The 24,837-nt window shown below is 50.5% G+C and overlaps 1 protein-coding gene across 9 annotated transcripts in view; it reads left to right on the forward strand.

Annotated features, from left to right (window-relative positions):
- The window catches only part of DZIP1L (DAZ interacting zinc finger protein 1 like), a 37,652-nt gene extending 13,263 nt beyond the window's left edge, over positions 1-24,389 (forward strand). For all 9 annotated transcript variants that reach the window (XM_034661949.1, XM_034661947.1, XM_034661951.1 and 6 more), the window contains 13 exons: positions 1,270-1,391; positions 2,072-2,233; positions 5,063-5,191; positions 7,861-7,923; positions 9,163-9,303; positions 11,597-11,627; positions 12,681-12,734; positions 15,097-15,230; positions 16,780-16,972; positions 19,435-19,651; positions 20,092-20,282; positions 21,605-21,744; positions 23,340-24,389. In XM_034661949.1, coding sequence (XP_034517840.1) covers positions 1,270-1,391; positions 2,072-2,233; positions 5,063-5,191; positions 7,861-7,923; positions 9,163-9,303; positions 11,597-11,627; positions 12,681-12,734; positions 15,097-15,230; positions 16,780-16,972; positions 19,435-19,651; positions 20,092-20,282; positions 21,605-21,744; positions 23,340-23,501 — 1,739 coding nt within the window. In that variant the 3' untranslated portion in view covers positions 23,502-24,389. The remainder of the gene's footprint in view (positions 1-1,269; positions 1,392-2,071; positions 2,234-5,062; positions 5,192-7,860; positions 7,924-9,162; positions 9,304-11,596; positions 11,628-12,680; positions 12,735-15,096; positions 15,231-16,779; positions 16,973-19,434; positions 19,652-20,091; positions 20,283-21,604; positions 21,745-23,339) is intronic.
- Positions 24,390-24,837: the final 448 nt, after the last annotated feature.

The following is a 24,837-nucleotide window of genomic DNA, read 5'->3' on the forward strand; positions in this document are numbered from 1 at the left end:
CACATGATGATCAACACTCTCGTGTGTAAATCTTTGTGCATATTCCTTATCATTTGCTTAAGGTTAATTGCTGAAGGAGAGGGAAAATATGTTCTTAAGGCAACTGTTGCTGAATTAATGTTCATGACCTTTTTATTCTGAGGCAGCTGGCTTTTCAGATACCCCTGCTCTCCTATTTGATATTATCTCAGATCACTTTGTTAACCCAAATTAATTTCCACTGCATCTAAAAATTGCTTGTTTCCAAAAAGTCCAGTCTGAGGAAAACCGTATCTCATTTCGGAGACAGGCTTACAGTTTTAATAACGGAGCTATCTATCTAATAGGCACTAAAGGTACTTTAAAAAGTAACAAATGTTGGGGCGCCTGGGTGGCACAGCGGTTAAGCGTCTGCCTTCGGCTCAGGGCGTGATCCCGGCGTTGTGGGATCGAGCTCTACATCAGGCTCCTCCGCTGTGAGCCTGCTTCTTCCTTTCCCACTCCCCCTGCTTGTGTTCCCTCTCTCGCTGGCTGTCTCTATCTCTGTCAAATAAATAAATAAAATCTTAAAAAAAAATAAAAAATAAAAAGTAACAAATGTTCAAGTACAATTGGTACCTTTTTCATGAACCTGTAACTCTTGGTTTATCAGTATGTGGTTTAGTTAGAATGTTCTCTTACAATGCATTCTTTAACCTGAGAAAAGGTAAAGTATCCACTCAAAGCAACCTTGGCTGAAAGTTTCCTTCGTAATGCAGCTGCTTTTATTTTTCATTTGAAACTTAGTACTATGTTATATTTCTGAACAACGTGAACTTAAAGCTACAATTATTTTCACGACGTGAAACTCCTCTCTGATGGCTGTCAGGACGCACAGATGCCTGCTTTGTACTAAGAAGCCCTGTGCCTGTGCAACTTGGCATTCTGCTTCGGTTACTCCGATCTCGCGTCTGCATCTGCGTGTGTCGGGACTGTCAAAATAGTTATTTTCAATGACAATAATAGTTCACCTTTATTGAGCTGTCAGGCCAGGCACTGTGCTAAGCACTTTGCACTCTCACGTTTCATCCTCATGACAACCGTCTGAGTTGGGTGCTGTTGTTTTCTCCATTTTCCAACTCGGGGAAACTGAGGGTCGAGGAGGTTATGTCCCTTGCCCGCGGTCATCGTCCAGGGGAAGCGGCATAGCTGGTCACAGCCTGAGGTGTGGCTGATTGCATAGGCGAGGAACCACGCTTCATTCATGTTTTCACTTAAACTGGCCACCCTGTCTTTGCCTGGACCCCACAGGGATGCGGAAGCAGCAGGAACAGCCAGTGGAGGAGATGTTGGAAGAGCTGCGGGCCAAGCTAAAATGGACCCAAGGGGAGCTGGAAGCCCAGAGGGAGGCGGAGAGGCAGCGGCAGCTGCAGGTGGGCCTGGAGAGGAAGCGCCGGGGAGACCTGCTTGTGGACTGCCCAGGAGACCCCTGAGGCCCCCGTCTCCCACAGGACCAGAAGTCTGGCTGGTTCCCTGCAGCTGGGAGTCAACGCCAGGGTGGCATTTCCTGGGTGTGGAAAGTGATCTTACATTGTCAGGGAAGGGAAATTCAATTATTTTTCCAAATCTGTATGGCCAACAGGAGAGCTGAGCATTGTACTTTCCTGCATTATTCAGCACCCCATGAGGGCATTTGAACCAGCATGTTAGCTTCTTACACTACCCTGCCGGTTTGCTTTTTTGAGAACAAAGACTGGATAAACTCCAAAGTCCGGTCTCGAGGGCGTAGTTAGTACATAATTGTAGAATGAAAATGTGTAAACTTGCCTCACCCCTTCCTTCGTGTAGTCATTCTTCATTCGTTTCCTCAGCACCCATTTACCGAGTGCCAACTATGACGGGAATACAAAGAGAGAGAAAAGACAGGGTCCCTAGCCTCAAGGGACTTTGTAGTTCACATAAGACTAGTCCCACTCCATGTCCAAACGATGGGAGCTGTAGGACGAATGTTCTTTGGGTCTCCACAGTGACTTGCCCAGACAAGAGACCCTAGCAGTCAATATTTGCCATGATGTGGAATTAATGATTCTATTGTTCTTGCTTTTCTTTCCAGGAAGCAGAGATCACCCGTCAGAAGGAAATAGAAGCTAAGAATGAATTTGATGAATGGAAAGAAAAAGAGCGGGCCAAGCTATATGAGGAAATAGACAAGTTAAAAAAATTATTTTGGGATGAATTTAAAAGTGTCGCCAACCATAACTCTGCGCTAGAAGAGGTACCCAACGCAAAAGGCGTTCAAAGTTCTTTTGCTGAAAAACTGTTTATTCTCCAAATTTATTTCTTAGTTTGTACTAATTTTCTTTCATCTGCCATTGGGTACTGATATACTGTGAGGCCAGATACCAGAGGCCAGTGCCAGGGATCGAGTCCCTGCTCTATCACATATTGGCTGTGTGACCTTGGGTGAGTTACTTAACCTTCCTGTGCCTCAGTTTATTTTCTGTAAGATAGGTTGCTGGAAGGGTTCAATTAGCAGATAGACGGCACTTAACATTGTCTAGTATATAGTAAGAACCCCCTAGACGTTATCTTTATTTTTGCCAAGGGCTTTCTTTCATCACTGGACAAGATATGGGGCAAAATTTAAATGAATTCACTTTTCTCTCAACATATATGTGCTGAACGCTGCCTACCTGCCAGGCACTCTGTTGGGGTCTGTGGCGATCACATGTAATAATAAGATTTACTGACTGTATTTACTGGTTTCCAGCCTCTGTGCGGGGCTCTTTAAATATGTTAACTTTCAGTCCTCACAACAACAAAACAACCGTAACATTCTCAAAGTAGATACATTATTCGTTTACTCATTTCTGTTTTAAAGTTCTTTAAAAGAAAACTATTATCATTCCTCCTTTCTAGGGGAAGACATTAAAGCCCCATAACATGCTCAAGGTCACACAGCTACTAAGAGGTAGACCTGGGATTTGAACTTGACTTTCTAAGCTTCAAAGCCTCTGCTCTTCTACTGGGAACGCTGTCAAGTTTATTCAGGAAAACCTTATTAAGGTTATTATCCCTGGACTCTATCTTCCCATATAAACCTATATGACTAAAACCATATCAGGGCAAATGTTTTGAGGGGAAATATTTTCAGAATATATTTAGCTCTTATTGGTCCTTCTGACATCGAGGAGAATCTTTTCTTGTTTTTGCAAAAGAACTGTCTGGTAGCATTTCTCACGATCATCCTATGTTTTGCTAGAGAAACCCCTGGACAACTTTTCCAGGAGGAGATTGTTACAGGATGTGTATGGAGTCTTGGGTGATCCATCATCTCAACCTGAGCTGGGAAGCCAGGGATGGGGAAGGCTGTGGGGTTGAGATGAGAGCCGTGTGTGTGTGTGTGTGTGTGTGTGGTGATCTATAGTGACCCGAGCCCTCCCATTCTAAATGTTCCTGCAGTGTGGTCAGGGACGATAAGTGGGAGACAAGATTTTGCTCCACCATGTGGAGCTCATGGTCTTACCAGCTCCATGCTCATCATTCCTGAGTTCGCCCACACCCCTGCTGACTCTCAATCCTCCCCTAACATGGTGCTCGCTTACTAGACGTTCAATAGATAGGTATTGATTTGACTTTGGAGTTGTTGTTCAGAAACCACCTCATCAAAAGTCCGAGGGTTCCTTTGGTTCAGGAATTCTAGGTTTTGGGGAATGAGGACATAATTCTTACTATCCATGGTTTCTTTTAAACTTGGGTCACATTTTCCTAAGATGGAACCTCACTTATTTGGCCTTTCCTCTCTAGGATTGCTTATGCTGGGCTTTTGGGTTTGTGTGTCTCCCCCACTTCCTCTCAAGTGACATTTTATTATTTTACTTTTATTATAGGAACCAAACTGGATACACAATTCTCAGTGTATTTGGACAATTATTTGGTTAGTTTTTTTCTAATTTGGGGGAGAAAAAGATAAGATCTCATTTACAATTGAGCGTGAATAACACTGTAAGTCCGTACATCTCATCACACAGAAAATATTCCCCCCACTGTTAGGAGGGCCAATGAAAGGGAGATACTTCTCAAAGATGTTTCTCCTCAAAATTTCCCCCTTGATACCAAGGCCTCTGAGCTCACTTTGGCTAAGTTACCTGACTGCAGAGAGAAGTTGAGATACGATGTAGGGTAAATCCAGCCGAAGGAATCCCTAGTTGAATGGAAATTGCCAGGAAGGTTTGTGATGCCAAGAGAGCCAGCTCTCTGGTTGTCTAAGCATCGGTGTGAAGACAGAAACGACGTGTCAGAAGCCGAGGGTTGTGCATACGCTTGAAAAAGCATTAGACGCTATGAAACACTCCACTCTAAATGGTTAATACTGATACCTGATATTGCATTAGCGGTAGAGGAGAATTAAAGATGAGCAAGAATGATAAGTTAAACTCAGGGACTTGCAGTTCTTTAAAGCTTTAATAGGGCTTATGAGTTTTGTGCAGTAATAGAGATGGATATACCATACTTTTGGGACAGCAGCCGTGATATATTTAAAAATATAACCACAGGGGGCAAGGCCTCTTCTCTCGGATCCCCTTTTCTGTGCCTTTTCCTTCACATCACACACTGCTGGCTCAGGAATCATTAGGTCTTGGTGACACCACTGCAAGCCAGGCCAAGCCAGCCCTGCTTGGTGACAGCCAGCATCTTTTGGTGGGAGGAGGGACAGGAGTCCTCAGGGAATGGTCGAGAGTGCATGAGACGCCCCCACAGGCTCCAAGAGTCTGAGTTCTCTTCAGCCTATTTGAGACTGAGGAGGAAACGGGGGCAGGAATGTCTGGCGAGCTCTGAGTTTTGGGTACAGCCAGGTTTCAGTGCAGTTGAAATTCTGCTCTGTTCATCCACGGGCACCTGCTTCTCGTGTGTAAGCCCCGAGCTCTCAGGGGAGCCCTCGTGGAGGGGGAGGCAGACTTGCGTGAGTCTGCGCAGGCACGTAGATGTCTGGTGAGGACAAGCTGGAGTTTGTGGTGGGACAAGGTGTGCCTTTCTGGCATTGCTCAAGGTAGAAAAGACCAGACTAGATCTTCGTCTAAATAAAACTGTCCGGGCTCTTCAGAAGCTGCAGGCGCTGCGGTCCCACAGTGTGGCGGAGTCCAATCTCGGGTCGCTGCAGGATGAGGAGTCCGAGGAGCGGCTCAGGCAGACTCAGGAGCTCCGGGTCCTGAGGGAGAAGATGGACACGCAGGTGAGCTGGTGGCTCCTGCCCTTTCCCCACAGCCAGCCCTGTTGCTTTCAACAGAGTTTCTCAGTTTTGCTCTATGGTTTTACCGAAGTTGGAAGACATCGAGTTTTGAATTTGCAGCCTGTCTGCCAGTGCAGGAAGGCTTGGGATCGGATTCTTGGGGTTCTCGGGTGAGGCTGGTGATGTACGTGCGTGCAGTTTCAGGTTTGCCTGGGATCTTTCCCAAATACATACAGTCATGTCCCTTACTGGGTACCTTCACCCTCATTTTGATTCCAGCCCCATTGAAAACGACTCCTAGAAGTGTGACGGTCTCCCGTTTTGAAGGCATTTGGGGTGGGTCTCATGGGTGATGGTAAATATCCAAAAACCACTCTCTGGACCTAGAAAAGCTTTAATTTGTAGCAGTTGCCATTTTCCGTGGTATACATTTTCCCGCCCCGGCTGATTTCATGCTGCCGCCGAGAGGCCCCTGGATGCGGAGTCGGAGGGCTGGCGCCCAGTCTGCTCTCCTGAGCCGGCAGGAGGCGGCTCGGGCCAGCGCGGCAGGAACCTTACGACAATCTACATACGGTCTGCGGGTCTGCGTCCCGATCGCTCCACGACCCGGAGGGGCCTGAGCGCTCAGCCAGGCTGAGCTTCTGTTTCTGCTAAGACTGAAGAAAGAGCTTGAAGTCTAACTGACAGCAGCAAAGTGTTTCTGCTGCTTGGCGTTTTACAAGTTTCACGTTAAGAAAGCTAATTTTTTCCCCTATGACCTCTGTTCTCATCCTTTGCCTCATTTTCTATGGATTTCCTTACCAATTTGAGAGTTTGTAGAATATATGGAACTTAACCCACCCTTTCTTGTTCTTGTGGTCGTTTTCCACACAACATTCTTCCTTCAATTTTGTTTGTCGTGGTTTAGGCCATATGAAATTTATAATGTTTATGTGGTCAGAATGATCAAATTATCAGGCTTTTGTTTATGGCCACTCTGAGGTTTAAAATGTTTTTGTGTTTCCTTTTAGTGGCTTTATAGCCTTATTTATTTATTCTTTAATTCATATGTACCTCTGTATTGAGGTATGATTGGCGTGTAAAATGTTGTACGTATTTGATGTCCATGACTCAGTGAGTTTGGGCATGGTATTTACCCTCGAAACCGTCACCACCATCAGGTCACGATCATATCCATCACCTCCCAAAGTTTCCTCCCACCGTCTTTTATTATTATTATTATTATTTTCTTTGTGTGTGTGGTGATAACACAACATAAGATCTACCTTCTTAGTAAATTTTCAGTGTACAGCCCCACACTCTTACTGTATTGCTATTTCTCCCTTCAGCTGAATTAATATTTGCTTTATATATTTAGGTACTCTGATTTTGGATGCTTATATATTTACAATTGTTTTATTGATGAACTGACCACTTTGTCATTATATAGTGACCATCTTTGTCTCTTGTAACAGTTTTTTACTCAAAGCCCTTGTGGCCTGATGGAAGTATAGTACCCCTATTCTGGTTACGGTTTGCATGAAATACCTTTTCCCATCCCTTCAGTTTCAGCCTATGTGTGTCCTTAAGGTGTCTGCTGTAGGCAGCCTGTAGCTGGATCTTGTTTTTCTAATCCATTCGGTCACTCTGTGTCTTTTGATTGGAGAACTTAATCCACTTTAATTTAAAGTAATTAATGGTGAGTGAGGACTTACTATTGCCATTTCCTTAATTGTTTTCAGACTGTTTTGTAGTTACTTTGTTCCTTTCTCCTCCCTTGCTGCCTTCCTTTTTGATTTGATGATTTTATTTTGTAGTAGTATGCTTTGATTCCTTTATCTTTTGCACATCTGCTATAGGGTTTTTTGGGGTTAGTGTGAGGCTTACGTAAACCATCTTAAAGTACAGCTGTCTATTTTAAGCTGATAACAACTTAATATCGATTGCATATAAATACTTCTCATCTTACACCTCCTGGTGCCCACAAACCAGCCAGTTGGATATGTGGCTGGTTGTTGAGATCCCTGTGCCAGCACCACAGGCTGATTCTGCTCTGCCCTGTCCCGCAGTTCTGGGAGGGGTGGGACAGACGTGGGCCTCCTGGGCAGCAGCCGGTGAGGCCGGGGCCGTGGGTGCTCACTCACTCTCACTTTCCTCTGTGGGAAGGATTGCGGGCTGAGGGGCGTCTCTCTTGGCACTGAGCTGTGCCACGTTGGGGAGAGCCCATGCAGGTAAAGTGAAACTTCTCTGGAATGCATCTATACTCAGGCTTTTGTTTTTTTCCCCCTCCTTGGAGGTGCTGGAAACTCAGCAGGACTCCTGGGCTTCCATAAAGGAACCCTCACCTGTGGGTGCTTTGAGAGCTGGAATCTCCTACGGCACCTTCTTGCTGATGTCACTTCCATTTTTTTAAGTTTCAATCTTTGACCCACCTAAAACTTATTTTGGTTTAAGATATAAAATAAAGTTTCAAGTTCATATATTTTCTTTCCAGGCAGGTAGCCACCTGTTTGAACTCCATTTGTCAATAATCTATTTTCTCCAGACTAAGATTCTATTCCCCCCACCTTTGTCTGGATTTTTTTTTCTTTTCACTACTCTGCCTAATCATGAATCAGTACTTTTTAATTCCTGCAGCTTTATAGTATATTCGAATATCCAGAGGCCCGTTGGACAACATTTATCTTTTTCAGAAAGCAGAGTGGAAGAGAAAAATGAGAGAACTTCAGGGAGAGCATGCAGCTCAGAAGCGAGAGGTAACTCTGCTTGGGTGGTCTGGGGGAGCCGGTTTCTTGAGACCTCCTCTTATCCTATGGAACCCCCACCCTCCACCACTACCCCCCTCAAGCTGGTTGGCTGGTATTTTGTTGCTGATAGTGTTCCTGGGGGTCGACCCCCATCAATACACGGAAGAGGTCTGCTGCCCGGACAGCAGCCTCCCTGGCCAGGAGTAGGGGCCTCTGGGCCTTTTCTTCTGAACCCAACACCTGCTTTACTCTGTGGTCCCTTATGCAGGGACCTCTTCAGCCCCCCATGGAGAGCTGTGCTGGAAACCTCACATGCATTGACTGGTCATTTCATATTTGGGCCCTTCTCTGAAATCCCACCCAGGAGAGAACCAGGTGGCTGTGGACCTCAGCCATCATTCAAGGGGAGCCCAAATGGAAGGGCTCAGATACTGAGACCAGGGAACAGAGAGCAGCAGGCCTCAGGATGAGAAAACAGCTTCCATGAAAATGCCCCTGAGGAGGAAGCAAGTTGAGGGGGAAGCTGATTGACAGGAGCCCCGGGTGGTGCCCGCAGAAAGCTCCGAAGATCAAAGTGCTCAGATCAGAGGCCCGCACGTGATAGACACCCTCATGTCCACTAATTCCCATCTGATGGTTTTATTTTATTTGAAACGTCTTAAAATGGGAAATAGGGTTTAATTTATTCCCAAAGCGGAAGAAACCTGTTAAGGCACACTCAGTACAATGCACTGAAGTATATTAAGGTTCACGTCCACCCCAGCCCCATCTACCTGCACCCAACAGCCACCCCACGCCTGACCACTTTTACTGCTTTCTTGTGCATTTTTCTAGAGTTTCTTTATGCAAGTAGAAACAGTCTCATTTTCTCTCTACTCTTACAACAGCATGGGACCATATTTTCTTCACCTTTTGTTTTTGCCTAAAAACACCATTTGATGACTTTTGAGTGGTCTCAAGTTATCTGGCTGTCCTTCAGTGGGTGGTCACACTGGACAGAGAGCCTTTTTGCCCTGTTCTTAGGGGCCTGCATCCAATTCTCACTTCCCTTCAAGCACAGCTTGAAAATGTCCCCAAACTGGAAAATAGTCCATTTTGTTAGAAAGCCACCTGCCCAGGTCTGGAACCCTCTACCCCACTTCAGGTGAAACTGTGGCCAGTGTTTGCTGGCAGGTGCAGGCCCTGCAGATACTGGGAGCTCAGAGGTCCCTTTGATATCCGACTGACCGAGTCTCCTGTGTCCACCAGCTGCAGGAGCAGAATGAGAGGCTCCAGGCCTCCCTGTCTCAGGACCAGAGGAAAGCAGCTGCCCAGTCCCAGCGCCAGATCAGTGCTCTCCGCGCCCAGCTCCAGGAACAAGCCAGGCTCATCGCCTCCCAGGAGGAGATGGTAGGTCTCTCACCCTTCCCAGCCAGGCCCCAGGGCCCCTAGACCTCTCCTCTGATTCTCCAGGACTCACTGGCAGTGGTCTCATTAATGGGGCTCTGTAAGGAGAGAGAAGGGTCCTCAGGCTTCAGGGCCACAGAATGATGAGGACGCAGTCTGTCTCTTTCCAGGCTGAAGATGCCCCTGTTGTCCTTAGGGGCTGTGTTAGTGGATTCACACTAACACCAGACACCATCTAAGGGCCAGCACTAGGTTGCTACTTGGCTTATTACTTCATTAAATCTCACTACTGCCCTTCAAGGCAGATCTTGGCTTTCCCCCATCTTCGTTTGACAGATGATGGAACAGGCTGGAGAAGTCAAGTGCTTGCCTTGAGTCCACAGAGCACAGCCTGTAAGAGCCAGGTGGGTTCAGCCCTGGCCAAGCAGTGCCATGCAAAGCTTGTGCTCTTTTCACTGTGTTCGCAGACATAATTTCCTGGCCAGTACTCTTTTCCTAAATTAACAGCCTCCGATGAGGTAGTCAGATGAGCTAGTCTGATGAGAACTCACCTACTCACTAAGCACCTGTCTCCTAGAACCGACCCCTTCACCTACTGCTGGTAACTCTCCCTAGTCCAGGCTCAGCTCCCACTTCTGAGCTGCAGGTCAGTGGAGAGGTGTCTGCCGTCAGAGGGGCCCCTGTGTGGCCTCAGGGCCTTGCCATGGTTCTGAAACCACCCTCCACACAGATGCTCTGAGCAGAGCCCCTCCTGTCACTATCTAGTTCAGTCTTCTTGTTCGTGCTATTTGTGCTTTTCTGCTCTCCCAGCCGCACTTCACCCAGGTTATGTATCTGACCCCGTCCCTGGCTGCTTCTCTTTTTACTGTGCGTCCCCCCACTTAGCTCTTCACTGCTCTGGCCACCTCGGGTCCAGTCTAGGGATTTCTTCCTTCTGTTACCCAGAACTCTTGTTTGCAAATATTTCACTAAGGAACCCTTTGGCTAAACATGGATTTAGAATACATTAATAGGGCTTTATTTTTATTGTTACATCAAAAGAGGTGACAGTTCATGGCCTTGGTTTAGCAGCAAAATTATGCCATTGGAAATCCGAACTCAGTTTTTCATTTTTACCGTCTTCGGTGGGTTGACTTCTGTTCTCATGCTTGGCTCTCATAATTGCAAGATGGCTGCCATAGCCCCAACCATCACGACCATATTTAATAGAAGAAATTGATGAAAAGGCCCCTTCCTAAGACTTTTGTTTATATTTTATCTGTCAAAGCTGTATTTTATGGGCAACCATAGCTATAAGGAAGGTTAGAAAGCAAATAATTAGTTTTAGAGTCTCTAGAATACAGGTAGGCAAAGGAGGAAGTAGTTGAAAATCAGCATTGGATTTGTCATTCATCAGCAGATAATAAAAAACAACTGAAGCTTAAGCAGAAGAGGGGATTTGTCATGAGGGTAGACAGGGTGTCTCAGAGTTCAAGGCAGGAGAGCAGCTGAGTCTGGGATTAAGTGGAACCAGAGACATGAATGTGGTCAGTTTTCCTTTGCTGTGTGTCTCTGTTCTTTTCTCTAGATCTGCTTCAATTTTTTCTTTTATTCTGAAGATCAGCTTTCACATCATATTTGTCCCATGTGGCAAAACAAACAAGCCAACAAATAAAGAAAACCAAAACCCAAACCAGTCGGCTGCCACTGGCTCTTGACTTCCCTTGTTTCCAGTTCGGAGTTCTCTGCCCCATCCTAGACAGTCGGCTATGGCTGTGGCGCGGGGTCACGTTGTCACAAGCGGCTGTCCTGTGTTTGCGTGGAAGGAGGATGAAGAGGCACCTTCTGGAAAAGGGAGGGCTGAGCAGTTTAGCGACTGTCCAGCTCATGCCTCCTTCCACCCGGGGGCCCTCAGCTCAGATGCCCACATGGTGGGAGGGAGCCCGCCTCACCCTGGTTCTCCACCAAGTGTGCCGGTGGTATTGCTGGGGGCCTGTCCCACTCCGCTTGTGTGGGGATCCTGCCCTTCCAATCACAGTCCTTCTCTGAAGGGGGGCATTCTTGCCTCCCCACTGTGGGAAAATGGAGCACGACGCCCGTTCTGGCTGCTGCCGCTCAGCCTCGGTGCTGACCCCCCTCAAGTATGGACGGCAGGAGACGCGCTGGGGGGTTGGGGCGATATACCCTGAGCTGCTCCTACTTCCCGGGGGGGGGGCATGGAAACAGTGGCTGTCCCTTCTTTATGGTGCGGGGCAGGCCCACTGCACCGAGCAGAATTCCCCGCTGGCTGTAACCTGCTCGTTCCACATCTTTGTAGATCCGGACCATGTCTCTCAGGAAGGAGGAGGGTAAGTCTGCACCGGGCATTTTGTAACAGTCTTGGCCTCTTCTCTCTCCTATTCTCCACCAGTCATTTTAAAGAATGGGGGGCAGCGGTGAGAGCAGCTCATGGGTCATGGGGTGTCAGGCTCGCTGGCTGGGTGAGGGAGGACAAGAAGGTATCTGCTTCTGGGGCAGACAGGGCTCCAGCGTGCGCTGCGTTCTTGCCTGGCCAGCTCTTCTCTGTGGGGTGGTGGAGACCCGGGGAAGGGTGAGGACCCTGCGGGCAGTGATTGATGGAGCAGCGTTCATGAAAAGCTTGTCTCTAATTCGTCATGCCTGTGGTTCCAGCCATCAACTTTTACCTTGCTCCCAGGGTGTAGCGAGTTGACCCCAAATCTATGCGAATGCAGCCTGTTTAGAGTGTGTGCTGTCTGCCTCTGGGGTACTCTGGAGTGCTGCTGTGTGGCTTGTGTGTGTGACTGGCTAATGGATGCACGTGCTGGCATCTAAAGGGAGCCAGTGACCCACAGGGGACCGCCCCTGCTTGGAAGCCCTGGGACAGCCCCTTATGAAATCTGGCTCTTCCTACTCCATCCCACTTCTTCTTTGCTTGCAACCCCCCGCGTCTCTCCCCATCCCCTGCCCCTTTCCCAGCTTTGCAGCCAGGTAGAGGCACCATCCCTGCAGCCCCAAATGTCCTGCGGGCTGGGGCTGGGAAGGGTGCCCTGCGCTCCGCCAAGCACTTGAGATCCATTGTCTCTTTACATCGTCCCCGCTATTTAATGTGGGCTGGCCGTTATCATCCTCATTTTCTAGACGAGGAGACCGGGGCTTGGCGAGGTTCTGGGACCCCCATGTGGTGCTTGGGCAGTGATGGGCAGAGCTGGACGGTGAACCCTGGTCTGTCTGGCTCCTACTATCTGTGATTGTGACCACGGCTGCATCCTGCCTCTCCTGGTGAAGAAACGGCTGGAGGGCTTGCTTGTTCTGGCTGGCACTTGCATGGTGTTCCGTGCTTTCCTCTAAGTTGAGGATGGGGTCCGGGGCATTGAGGCCACTAACTGTTGGGCTCTCCTCAGGGACCTGCAAGGGTCCGAAGACTGTGGACACAGAAGAGGACTCTTCCGAGGAAGGTGAGGCCTGACTCTTTCTCTGGTGTCTAATGCACATTTGTCCTCCTCGTTGTTTATCTTGTTTCTCCCTCACTGTGTCTGGCTACCAGGAACTGGGGGGAAGGGAAGTAGGGACATGAAATGAGTATTTCTCAAGCACTTGCGTGTGCCAGGCAGGCTACATGCAGGCACTAACGTGCGATTCGGCGTTTCACTGTTGGGGGAACCCAGAGAGGGTCAGCGACTTGCCCAGAGTCACAGAGCCAGCAGGTGGGTGGAGGCGGAATTTGGAGCAGCTTCTGAGGCATAACCTGTCCCCTGTGCCTGTCCCACTGCCTCTCCCCGGTACTGTGCAGAGCCCTGGATGAGGACTCCCTGTGCCGGCTGGAAGCGGCCCGCGCGGTTTTATCCCGCATGGTGAGTGTGCATAGAGCACGCAGGCCCGGACTGCCGCGCAGGGGTCTGCCTCGGCCCCCTCTTCACAGCACGGGGCACCTGCTGTTTTCATTCAGTCCGTTCAGTGGTGAGTCTGATACGCAGAGAGATCGCAATCAGACATTTCAAGGGGATGCAAAGGAGAAGTGGAAAAAAAAAAATAAGAGTGTTCCCTGACTGAGGGGAGCTCCTGGGGGAGCTGGGGGAAGGAGCTCCCAGGAAAGATCGGGGAGTGCTCATAGCTGACCCGCTGACAAGGGCCTGCCCTCTTGAGCCAGGCTATGATATGACAATTCCAAAGCGACTGACCCAACAGATGCACCCGGGAAAGGGTTTTATTTGTGTCATCAAAGAGTTCACCATGGGGTATTTTAGTGTGTTTTTTAATGTAATAATTTTTCTTTACTTCTGAGACAGTAATCTATGCTCTTGGAAAAAAAGAAAAAAAGCAAGCAAGCAAAAGGGTGTAGGTACAGTGAGAAGTAGGTCTCCCTCCTGCTGGGCTATCCAGTTTCCACCCAGGGATTGCATTGCTACGGTGTCTCATATATCTTTCCAGAGATATTTGGTGCAGATATAAGCACATATGTGTACGCATTTTTTCCCTTTTACCCAAATGGGATCATACTATACATACTGCTCTGTATTTGGTTGTTTATTTTCTTAACTTATTTGGGTAATCATTTCATTTCCCTTTATATAGAATTGCTTCATTATTTTTTTCAGGGTTTTACAGTATTCTACTGAATGGATGAACCAAAATTCATTTAACTATTTCTCTACTATCCCTCACCCCCACCCTGTGCATGTAACCTTGGAATTTAGTAGTAAGAATTAGAGTTGCACCTAACTTTTTGGGGGGACGGTATCTGCTGAGTAGCACAAGCTGTGACTGGACCTGTTGAGGTCCACAGAGGGGATGAACCAATTCCTCCAACAGGGGCTGCCGAGAGCTAGAGAGGAGGAGGCTGAGGAGGGTGCTTTGGCTGACCCCTACCCGGTCCATCTTATCACACGCAGTGGAGGTCTCCCACACTGGTCACACCGCGCTCGGCCTCTTCGTGTGTCTGTCTGCCTCTTCTAGTCCCCGATCAGCAGGAGCAGTATCACTTGGGAACTCGTTAGAAAGGAAAGTTTTCACACTCTCAGCCCTATCCCACATAAACAGAATCGGAAATTCTGGGGCGGGGTCCAGCAGCCTATGTTTTCACGCACTCTCCAGGGCATCCCGATTCTTGCTCAGGTTGGAGACCCACTGTCAGACCAGTGGCTGTTGCAGCTGGCCGCACATTAAGAATCAGCCAGGTCGCTTGTGACTCCCCGAGAACCACACCGGCCCCCTATGGCCTAAATCAGAACACCAGGCATCAGTGGTATTTAAAACTCCTGGTGATTCCAATGTGTGGCCAAGGTTGGGGCTAATGCCCCAGTGTAGACTTGAGGGAGGAGAGTCAACCTGGTGGGGGGTGGCTTGTTAAAACACAGATCATTGGGCTCCACATCCATAACGTTTGACTTAGTAGGGTTGGAGTGGGATCTGAAAATCCGCATTTCTTTTTTTGTTTTTTAAATTTTATTTATTTATCAGAGAGAGAGAGAGCAAGAGCACAAGCAGGGGGAGTGGCAGGCAGCGGGAGAAGCAGACTCCAGGGGGCCTGACGTAGGTTTAAATCCCAGGACCCTGGGATCATGACCTGAACTGAAGGCAGACGCTTAACGCTTAACCAACGGAGCCACCCAGGCGCCCCTGAAAATCTGCATTTCTAATAAGTTACCAGGTGGTGCTGATGCTGAGCTCACACTTCGAGAACCATTGCTCTAGAACAATTGGTTCTCAGGCTTGGGTATTTGTTAGAAGATCTGGGAAGTTTTAAACATGAATATTGAGGCCTGGGAATGGAGGTTTTGGGCACCCAGGCTGACCTTGGTGGATTGTCGTGTGCTGCAGATCTGGAGGACTCCCGAGATGGACAGCAGATGGTGCTGGCCGCTCTGAGGCGAAACCCCACCCTGCTGAAGCAGTTCAGGCCAATCCTGGAGGACACCCTGGAAGAGAAACTGGAAAGCATGGGCATAAAGAGAGTAAGCGCCGGGGCTACTGTTTTAAGAGCTGCTGCCTACCATTTAGACACTGGCCTTCTTCACCTGACAAACGCTTGATTGCTCTTGCTGGTGTGGCTTGTTCATCTACTTGTTCCAGTTGGGGTGCCTTTCATATCCGGGAATATAAGCCCACACAGCTTCTCCTCACCTCACGCCAGCAGTGTGGTCTCTCTTCTCCGTTTCCAGCGGTTTCTTGGGGTGTCACCCTGCATCCTGACCTCTCTCTGCTCTCCACTCAGTAGCTGCTTTCTTCTGTGTCCATTTCTTTCTTTTTTTTTCCTTTAATTTTAATTTATTTATTAGAGCAAGAGAACACAAGCAGGGGGAACGGCAGAGGCAGAGGGGAAAAACAGACTCCCCATTGAGCAGGGAGCTCGATGTGGGGCTCGATCCTAGGACCCTGAGATCATGACCTGTGCTGAAGGCAGATGCGTAACTAACAGCCACCCAGGTGCTGTCAGTTCTGACAGAGAATTTAACTGGCTCAGTCTGCCCTCTGGAAGGGTCCCCTGGTGAATGTCCGTCATCAGTGGCACACATGGCCGGCCATGCCACTCAGCAAGTGGCCGTGGGTGAGGCGGGCACTGAAAGCTACATCTGGTACAAATTAGCATTTGAATGCCATTGTTCCCCCACGCCTGTGTTCAACCAGAGTGTGCGTTTTATCATTAAAGGCACCCATGAAATATATTACTAAATAGAAATGCTAATCTTTGACAGTTTTCAACTACCATTCCATCTAACTTTGGCCTTCTGATCAGACTAGATTAAACATTTCTTTCTAACCTTGAATGAATCCTCATGGGCTCTGGGTAGATGCCAAAAGCCCAAGCAACTTCTAGTAGGTCTTGGAAGGTTACCTGGCTTTTGTTTTTTGCAGTTGATTTTTCAAATGTTGTTAGCCATGGAGGGCAACGTGTGTAGCATGATGATAGCGCACGAGGTACAAAAAGGAGCAAGCTGTGGTCTCCATCCTTAGATGCAGTCGGGGGGTGGAAAGGCAGTCTGCTCTGAGCCCTGTAAGCTGGCATGTCGATGGAGTTGTGCACAGCCCCTTTGCATCATCTTGCCATGCATGGTTTTTTTTTAATAACTTTAAAAAAAAAGTTATTTTAATTTTATTGTTTTAAAAATATTTTATTTATTTATTTGAGAGAGAGTGAGCGAGAGAACACAAGCAGGGGGAGCAGCAGAGGGAGAAGCAGGCTCCCCACTGAGCAGGGAGCCCGATGCGGGACTTGATCCTAGGGCCCTGGGATCATGACCCGAGCTGAAGGCAGACGCTTAACCAACTGAGCCACCCGGGCGCCTGCCATGCGTGTTTTGACAAGGCTCCCAGACCCTAAGCCACCACAATTTCTGCAGTGTGTGCAGCACTGCCCACCCCGCCCCGATGCTCACCCCATCCTCTCCCAGAGAGAACCCGGGGCTGATCACTGTGACTCCGAGGCCAGCAGCAGGTACGAGAGGCTTAGGGGAAGGAGAAGGGGGGCTTCTGTCTCCAAAGAGGAACTTCTGTCTTTTTTAGGATGCAAAGGGAATCCCCTTTCAAACTCTCAGACACCTTGAGTCCCTCCTGAGAACCCAGCGGGAGCAGAAGGCACGGAGGTTTTCTGAATTTCTGAGTCTGAGGGAAAAGCTTGTCAAGGAAGCCACCAGCAGAGTGAAGGAGAGACAGAGAAACAGGGCCCTGGCGTCCCAGCCAGACACCGAGGCTCCAGGTGAGCTGACGAGAGGCTTGCTTGGGAGCTGTGACCGGGAGGATCCAGGCTGGCTTGCGCACAAGGAGGGCGTACTCCCTGCCTGCAGCAGGGCATTACTTTCAAGGGTGAGAGGGTAGCATCCTCACAGATGACTGAGTCCAAAAGTCCTCTGTTGGGGTTAACAGAGTCCAGGGGTGGACCCCAGAGTCACCCAGGGACGTTGGAGGAGAGCCAGAGTTAGGGTCTGTGATCAGCCCCGAGCTTGCTGCCCCGCTCAGCAGCTTAGCTCTGCCCTGCTTTACTTGCTTTGACCTTTGTTCCAACAGAGAGTCGCCCACTCCGTTTCTGGCTCTGAGGCCGGGCATGTCAGTGCTGGGAGAAGGCCCGAGGCTTGAGAGCACTGGGGCTGTGGGTGGAGGCAAATACGAATCAAATGAAAACTCTGCTCTGGAGCTGTGGGAGGTTCACGAGAGGCTGGGCGAGCTCTGCCTGCTGACACATCCTCAGAACTCGGACTGTGGTTCCCTGGGCCAGGTCACAGCCCCTGCTCTGCCCCTGGGGGTCGTGACAAGGACAGGCCCAGTGGTTCTTGGGGAGGATTCAAGTGTGTGGGTGAGGACCCTCCAGTCTCTGTCCTCAAGGAACTGAGAAGGCAAGGGAACTTGCATTCCTAGGTTTGAGAGCCCCCCATTTCTAGAAGATTCTTAGATCCACTGGGCTGCTGAAATTGCGGGGGGAGGAGCTTCAGGGGGTCTGAGGCTGTTCGTGCAGGATGGCCCTGCAGCTCCTTTCCCTCATATGTGGCCAGAGGAACACCGGCTCTCTTATCTCCTTGTGTCTGGGCAGACCCAACTTGAACTCTTCACGCTAAGGAATTTTCCAGAGTTTGGACCACATTCTCTGGGGTTATGAGAGATGAATTTAGTTGGTACAGGGACCAATAATGTGAAAATCTATTGAGGCTGATCTGTGCCAAGGCTTGCCACCTCAGCTGGGAAGCCAGCCTGGACTAGGAGGTGTGAAGGGGCCAAGCACAGGGGCGGGGTGGGGGTCGGGGGGCATGGGCTCAGAGGAGAGAGGGGACAGGAGGCAGGGAAGAGGAACGAAAGCATCTTCTGAGGACAGGCTTCCAAAAGAGGAAAGGTATCTTGCTCCTCCAGGTGCCCCCTCCCATCCAGCCCTTGCCCCTGGGGTCAGAAAGCTGGGAATGAGAACTACCCCCTTGCCTAGCTCGCCTTCCCTGGTCCTGGGGCCCTGCCTTCTCCAGGGCATGTCTCAGAGGTGTGAAATGAGCACTGTTTTTGCAGCATTTTGTAGATCTTTCTTTCCAGCTCTATGCCCACATGCTCGTTTAGGTCCCATGAGTGCTGTGTGAATGCTCACCTCTGATCTCTGCCTCGATTGTGCCTCTTTTTTTGGGGGGGCAAAGCTGTGGGATGAAGCAAGGCCGTGACTGGCAAGAGCCCTAGATTTGGGGTGGCCGATGACCTGGGTTTGCACCTACCACTTCCTTCCATGGAATTCCTTGATTGCATCCCTGGATCTCCCGCAGCCTCGGTAAAGCAGGGAGCACGACACTGTGCTAAGGGCTCGGGGCTCAGGGGTGCCGTAGATAGAAGGCTTAGCTCCCTGTCTGTGTGCGGCAACTAGCTGTTGCTACTTTTCCTCAGCCTGTTTGTCTGCCTTCCCTTCCCTTCAGTCTGCCCCTCCTAGAAGATCCGTGTAAATGCATTCTCTGAGAGCAGTGTATTTCAGACGTTTTCTATCTTGAACTACAGTAAGAAACACATTCTACATGGTGACAGTCCACGCATGTGGGAGTTTCATGGAGAAGTACTTACTCTGACCCCCTGCGATGCACTTCCCTTCCATTAAAAAAATTGCGGATCCTGGATCCTCCCCGCCTCCCACCCCCCACCTCAGTGGGACTTGATGATTTGGAAGAGGGAGGGGCTGGGTCTGCTGGACTGCCTTTCGCCCCCCTGCCACCCCCAGTTTGAGTTTGGGAGGACAGTGGTGGATGTGGACAGCCCATGTGGTCCTGTGGCGACCTCTGGTGGCAGCAGGGCCTTCCTGCAAGGGTGCTGCACTCCTGCAGCAGCCGCGTGGGTGGGGAGAGAGGGTAGGTGCTCTTGGTGAGATCAGCCCCTAGGTCTGCACTGGGAGGGTGAAGCTGCAGACAAGCTGGGCCCCTCCTCAGACCTGCCGCCTCCTGTGGGACTCTGGGAATGATGACAGGAGCCCGGAACACCAGCTGTTCTCCTGGTCTCTGGCAGAACTGTGGTATGTCCCAACGAGTCTGGCCAGCAGCAGGACACCTGGGGGTGGGGGCAATGACTGTATTGGCTGTGGTTATTACGGTATAGAGTGACAGAGTGACTTGTCCATTTCTAGTGTGCCGGAACCTCTCTCTACGTCTTCTTCAGGCTTGAGGGCCCAGATGATCGTGCCCTGGAACTTATTTCTATCTGTATTTCTAGTCAAAAGCCAGCAGAACCCATTGGTCATCAAAGAGGCCCAGCCAAAGTCCAGGACCCTGCATGTGGCATTGCCGTCCAAGCTGGCAGAGCCACCCACGGCGACTGTTCAGAGCCGCGGCAGCCATGGCCCTGGCCTGGCTCATGGGCCCACCCCTACTCCACGTTCCAGAGCGCAGGGACCCTCCGGCACCCCTGCTTCTCCAGGGCCTGGTCTAAGGTGAGCCCCGGACTCTGCACTCGCACCAGGCCTGAGGTAGTGGCTCCCAGCCTCAGATTGCCGGTACCCAGGCCTCCCGCAGGCTTCTGCAGACAGGTGAAGGGCGGAGACAGAACCGAACAGGAGGGGCCTCAGATGGGTCCCTCCCAAGCCCTCATGAAGAGACCAGGGCCCTTTGCTCTCAGCCAGGACAAACCTACCCTTTCCTTCCTCATTTCTTCCCTAAGCCTTAGTTGCCGCACCAGGAGAGTTCGGTACCCGTCTTCTAACAGAGTTGTTGGTGTGGCTGCAATGCTCCAGGGTGACTCCTGACTGTCGCCTAGTCCTAAGGAAGGAGCAGGGCTAACTCAGGGCAAACCAAACACGCTTGCAAGTGGTGAGGTGTGGCTTTTAAAGTTTTTCTGGTCCATATAGGCCTCATTTCTTTCCCTCCACGCCAGTACACCCCCATTCAGTTCTGAAGAGGACTCGGAGGAGGGAAATTCGGTGCAGCGGACATCTCTCCAGCCCCCACGTGGTCCTTCCAGGATGGGGCCCCAGCCAGAGGATGACTGGGACTGGTCTGACACTGAGACCTCGGAGGGGAGTGCCCAGCCCCCTGACAAGGCCTCAGGTGGGCTGGCTTCCTCAGGTGAGTGATTGGAGACAGCCCTTCTCCAGCCCAGGTTTCTCTAGTTCTGGAAATACCCTGTGATTTTCTTTGGGTTTTCTGATTTGGCAACTCTGACTTGGAGAGAATGACCCTCCCTCCTATCAGATATTTTCCTGGGATCACAGAGATATCAGAAGAAAGAACCTGAGTGAGGTTCATTTTGCCCCTTGTTTTGTCACATTGAATTGCTTAACTGTTGGAGGTTGGAGGAGCTCACTCGCTCGTTCCAAGCCTACCAGTCCATCAGAATCCACCAGAACCAGGAACTGATAGCCACCAGGTGGGGCGATAGGGTGAAAAGGTGTTGGCAGCAGGAGTCAGGGGTCCTCTGATACAGTTGGGGCTCTGTCACTTGCTGCCTGCTTGTGCTTGAGTGAGGGTATCGGTTCCTTTGCTGTAAAATGAAGAATCGGGACAAGACAGTTAATGAGGGGTGAGGAACATGGTGCCTGGCACATAGTGGCCCGTAACAAACAATTCTTTTTTTTTTTTTAAGATTTTATTTATATACTTATTTATTTGAGACAGCGTACCCATGCGAGTGGATGGGGGAGGGGCAGAGGGAGAGGGAGAGAGAGAATCTCAAGCAGACTCCACGCTGAGCATGGAGCCGACTCAGGGCTTGATCTCACGACCCTGAGATCATGACCTCAGCCGAAATCAAGAGTCGGATGCTTAAATGACTGAGGCACCCAGGTGCCCCTTAACAAACAATCCTTGAATGAATCAGTGAACCAAGGGCTGTTGTAGCCCCAGCCATCTGCTCAGGCCCTCGGACGTTTGAATCCTACAAGGCGGTGGTTAGCTGCCTGCTTCCAGGCCGTTCCTGAGGTCTGGACATCCACTGTGTTGTAGCATGTCACCATGAGTCTATGTCCCTGCTTAGCCCCCTTCCTGCATGGAGTTTGCAGAAAGCCTGTGTGGCCCTCGGTCCCTCTGTGATAATTTATATTTATGATATTTCTTCTCAGTGAAGATGTTGGAGGAGGCGGTGTTTGCATGTTGGTCTTGCTTTCCATACACTAGCTGAGCAAACGTTCTGCCTCTGCCTCCCGTTAAGGGGGAAGGACGGCTTCCTAAGCCTCTGTCCGCAGCATTATTTTTAGGACGGTCAAAGCCTCTTTTTACCGGCACGCGCTGGCCTGGGCCTTCTCTCTGTCCTTGCTCCTCTTCTTTGAGGCTGCCCTTCCTTCTTCCTCCTGACCCTTCTCCACACCCTCTCCATCCACACCAGAGCCTAGTCATGACTTGTAAGGATGAGGCATTCATTCTCTGGAATTTTCCCTCTGTTTGCCTTCCAGGAACACTGGTGCAGTCGCTGGTCAAAAACCTCGAGAAACAGCTGGAGGCTCCAGTGAAGAAGCCTGCTGGAGGGGTCAGTCTGTTCCTGATGCCCAACACGGGGCCCCAGAGGGCGGCCGAGCCAGGAAGGAAGCCTCAGGTAGGGTGGAGGGCTCTTGGAGGTTGCCCTGCCAGTTCCAGTACAGCCAACTCCGAGTGTTGGGGTGCTGAGGTGGGGTCTAGTGAGTGTCAGCCTCGGCCCTAGTGGGACATTGCAGGTGACCTCACTGTCTCTTCTGCCCCTGCACAGGGGGAGGGACGGCCACTTCTTGTTTGTATCCTTGTTCATGTTAAAAAGGCTTTTGGTTCATTACACCAGCCACTGCTCAGTAGGTCATTTTTCCTGGTCACTCACGTTCCCATTTCCGGCCTCTGATAGAGCCTGGACCTGGTTCTGTGCCTGGCTGCTTGCAGAAGCTACTCTCTTCTGGCTCTGCTTTATCCAGCCACGGGCCCCACCCCTCCTTCCCTCAGCTCAGGACCCCATCACCAGGCTGTGTGCAGAGAAGACTTCTCCCCGAGGGCGGGGTGTTGCAGTGGCCTTCCGTGGCACATCAGGGTAGGCGACAGCATAATGGGGATATTTAGATACCTTTGTTCTAAATATTCAAGGCCATTCCTCATCACTAAGAATGTCTTGGTGGCCTTGCCTCTCTGAGGCTCCAGCTGCCATCAGACTTAGAGCTCAGATGCTTAGCCTTCCCAGCCATTCCCTTAGGACGCCCTCCTTATGGCGTCTGGTCAGGGAACAACTACCACATGCCCATCACTTGCTTAGGCAGGAACATTCAGAGCTCTCGGTACTTCGCGTTCCTGTCTCACCCTTCTCAGCGGAAGAGGTGCCTCCTGGGATGACCAGGGGTCGCGGGCAATCACTTTCTGGCCTTGAGGAGAGGAGCAGCCTGTGCATGTTTGGGACTAGTGAGTCCAAAGGATTAGAAAAGTGTTTGTCCCTTCTCCTATATTGGGAAAGAGCGCCGGTAGCTCAGAGCGGACTGAGGCCCTGCTCGGAGCCTGCTGCCCTGGGGCTGGGGTGGCTCTGGTGGCTTGGCCTTACATTCTCGCAGAAAATGCATAGCATGTTCCTATCAAAGCCCAGGTGGCCCTCAGTCCCAGGAGGGCACTGAGGGCTCTGGAGTAGTGACTGTGGTCCAGGGGTTGCCTGGGCCCTTGGCCCACTCTGGCTCTCCTGTTGGCTGCAGCCCAGCTGCTTTCCAGGCCGAGGGTTCCTGGAGCCCTGGGGCTACTCTGCTACTCCTCGAGTCAGGGTGTTTACTGGGCCCCAGAGAAGCTATCTGAGAGGAGGCGCCCACGGTGGGGGCCACTTTAGCCTGGGCTGCATTCAGCTCAGGAATTCTTGAATTCAGAAAAGTCAACACTCTGGGCTTTCAGCTCCATCAATGTGGGGAATTAAAAAACCTGGACAAAGTTTAAATTACAAGAGCAACCTTGCCACCAGCCTTTCCAAAGAGCTTGCCTTGGTTTGGCCAGTGGAATTTCAGGAGCGTTTGAAATCACTCTGACCCCGGATCTCTGGGTCAGGTCTTCACAGATGGGGAAACATGAAAAAGCAGGAGAAGGAGTGTGTCCCTTCTGCTTCTTCCAAACCTGCAATTTGCCGCCATGTCTGTCCAGCATTTTCATATGACCTCCCTTGTCAGAATGCATCTTCTTCTCCCCCTGCCCTCCCTGCAGCTTTCTGATGATGAGAGTGACTTGGAGATCTCTTCCTTGGAAGATCTCCCCCAGGACCTGGGCCAGAGAGAAAAACCGAAGCCCTTGTCTCGTTCAAAGCCATTGGAGAAGTTTGGCACCAGCCCTTGGAGCCCTAGCCGACCCACGGTTCCTGGTTGGTGACCCTGTTCCAGAGCCTGGCTGAGGCCAGCTCAGGGGTCCCCTAACAGAAGAGGCTGCTGGGCCTCTTGTCTTCGCCAGTAACCAAGAGATCTTCTCCTTTGGAAAGAAGCAGAGCAGAAGATGGATGTAATTTCTCCCCTCCCGCCTGTGAGGGGTCCTGCACCAGACCACCAGCGGTGCCTGGCTGGGTGCCCCTGGGTCCCCTGGCTTGAGAAAGGGTTGTATGAGCAGTCCCCTTTCCCCACCTCCATGTTCAGTCCAGCCTGAAGGAGCCCCCAATCTTTATTCTCTGGCATTTGGTACATCTGTGGGAACAGTGTGTAGATGTCTTCCCTTACATGGTGTCTTTTTGGGGACACACGCCTCAGTCAGTCATTCAGTGGTTGATCCAAAGTCATTTGCTGAGTGCTTGCTCTGTGCCAGCCTCTCCCTGCCGAATCGGGGTGCTGTTAGAGGTGACTGGGGCGGAAGTACAGGGGAGTAATCAGTGACAGCGATTAGGGTGTTATGGGAGCATAGCCTGGGCCACCCAGAGCAGTCAGGGGCGATTTTGGAGAGTCTCAGAGCCTCCCTCAGGGGCAGGAGGGAAGGAGAGCCACCTGGCAGGGGCCTCGAGCTCAAAGGACCACAAATTTAATTTTTGATATTATCTCCAAAATTAGGTTATATATGCTACCACTGTATTTTTTTAATGTGAAAAGCTTAACTTATTATATGTGAACGTTTAAATATAGCACAATGTCATAACTCACGTGTATTCATTATTTTTGGAGCTTCAGCAGGGGCACAGTGGGGTGAAGCGAGCGCACCCCTTTTGTGACAGGTGAGGTCCTTTGGGATGCAGTTGCCAAGATGGAGTGAAGGGTGCCAGAGGTTTGTTGGGCTGAAGGCGGAGGAAGCAGGAGGAGTAGGAAGAGCCCTCAGTGAGCAATGCAGGTCTCACCACTGCAAGAGGAGAGGGGGCCCCCAGACTGTCTGGCAGGGCTGCCATCTCCGTCAGCGCAGTGGGAGCTGCGGAGCGGGGAGTCCCCAGTGGCGAGAAAGGGCCAGGCTCTAGTGCCCCCACCCTGTCAGCCTACTTCATTCCTCAGAGTCTTGCCTGAAGGGAGACCCAGCCTTGTGCCTCCGAGCCTCACACATAGGGGAACCCAAGTCCATCTGCCTGTTCGTCGTGCAGCAAAGGCAGTGACGGAGACATCGAGTATGCATCAAGGAAAGGGTTTAGTGGAGAGGCAGCCAAACAGGGAGACAGGAGAGTAAGCCTCAAACCCCTCTTCGCAGGAGGAGAGCCAGGGAAACGTAAGGGAAACTAAAAGAGGGCAGGTAAGAAGTCGCA

Source organism: Ailuropoda melanoleuca, chromosome 6, assembly GCF_002007445.2.
Source record: "Ailuropoda melanoleuca isolate Jingjing chromosome 6, ASM200744v2, whole genome shotgun sequence".
Taxonomy (NCBI): Eukaryota; Metazoa; Chordata; class Mammalia; order Carnivora; family Ursidae; genus Ailuropoda; species Ailuropoda melanoleuca.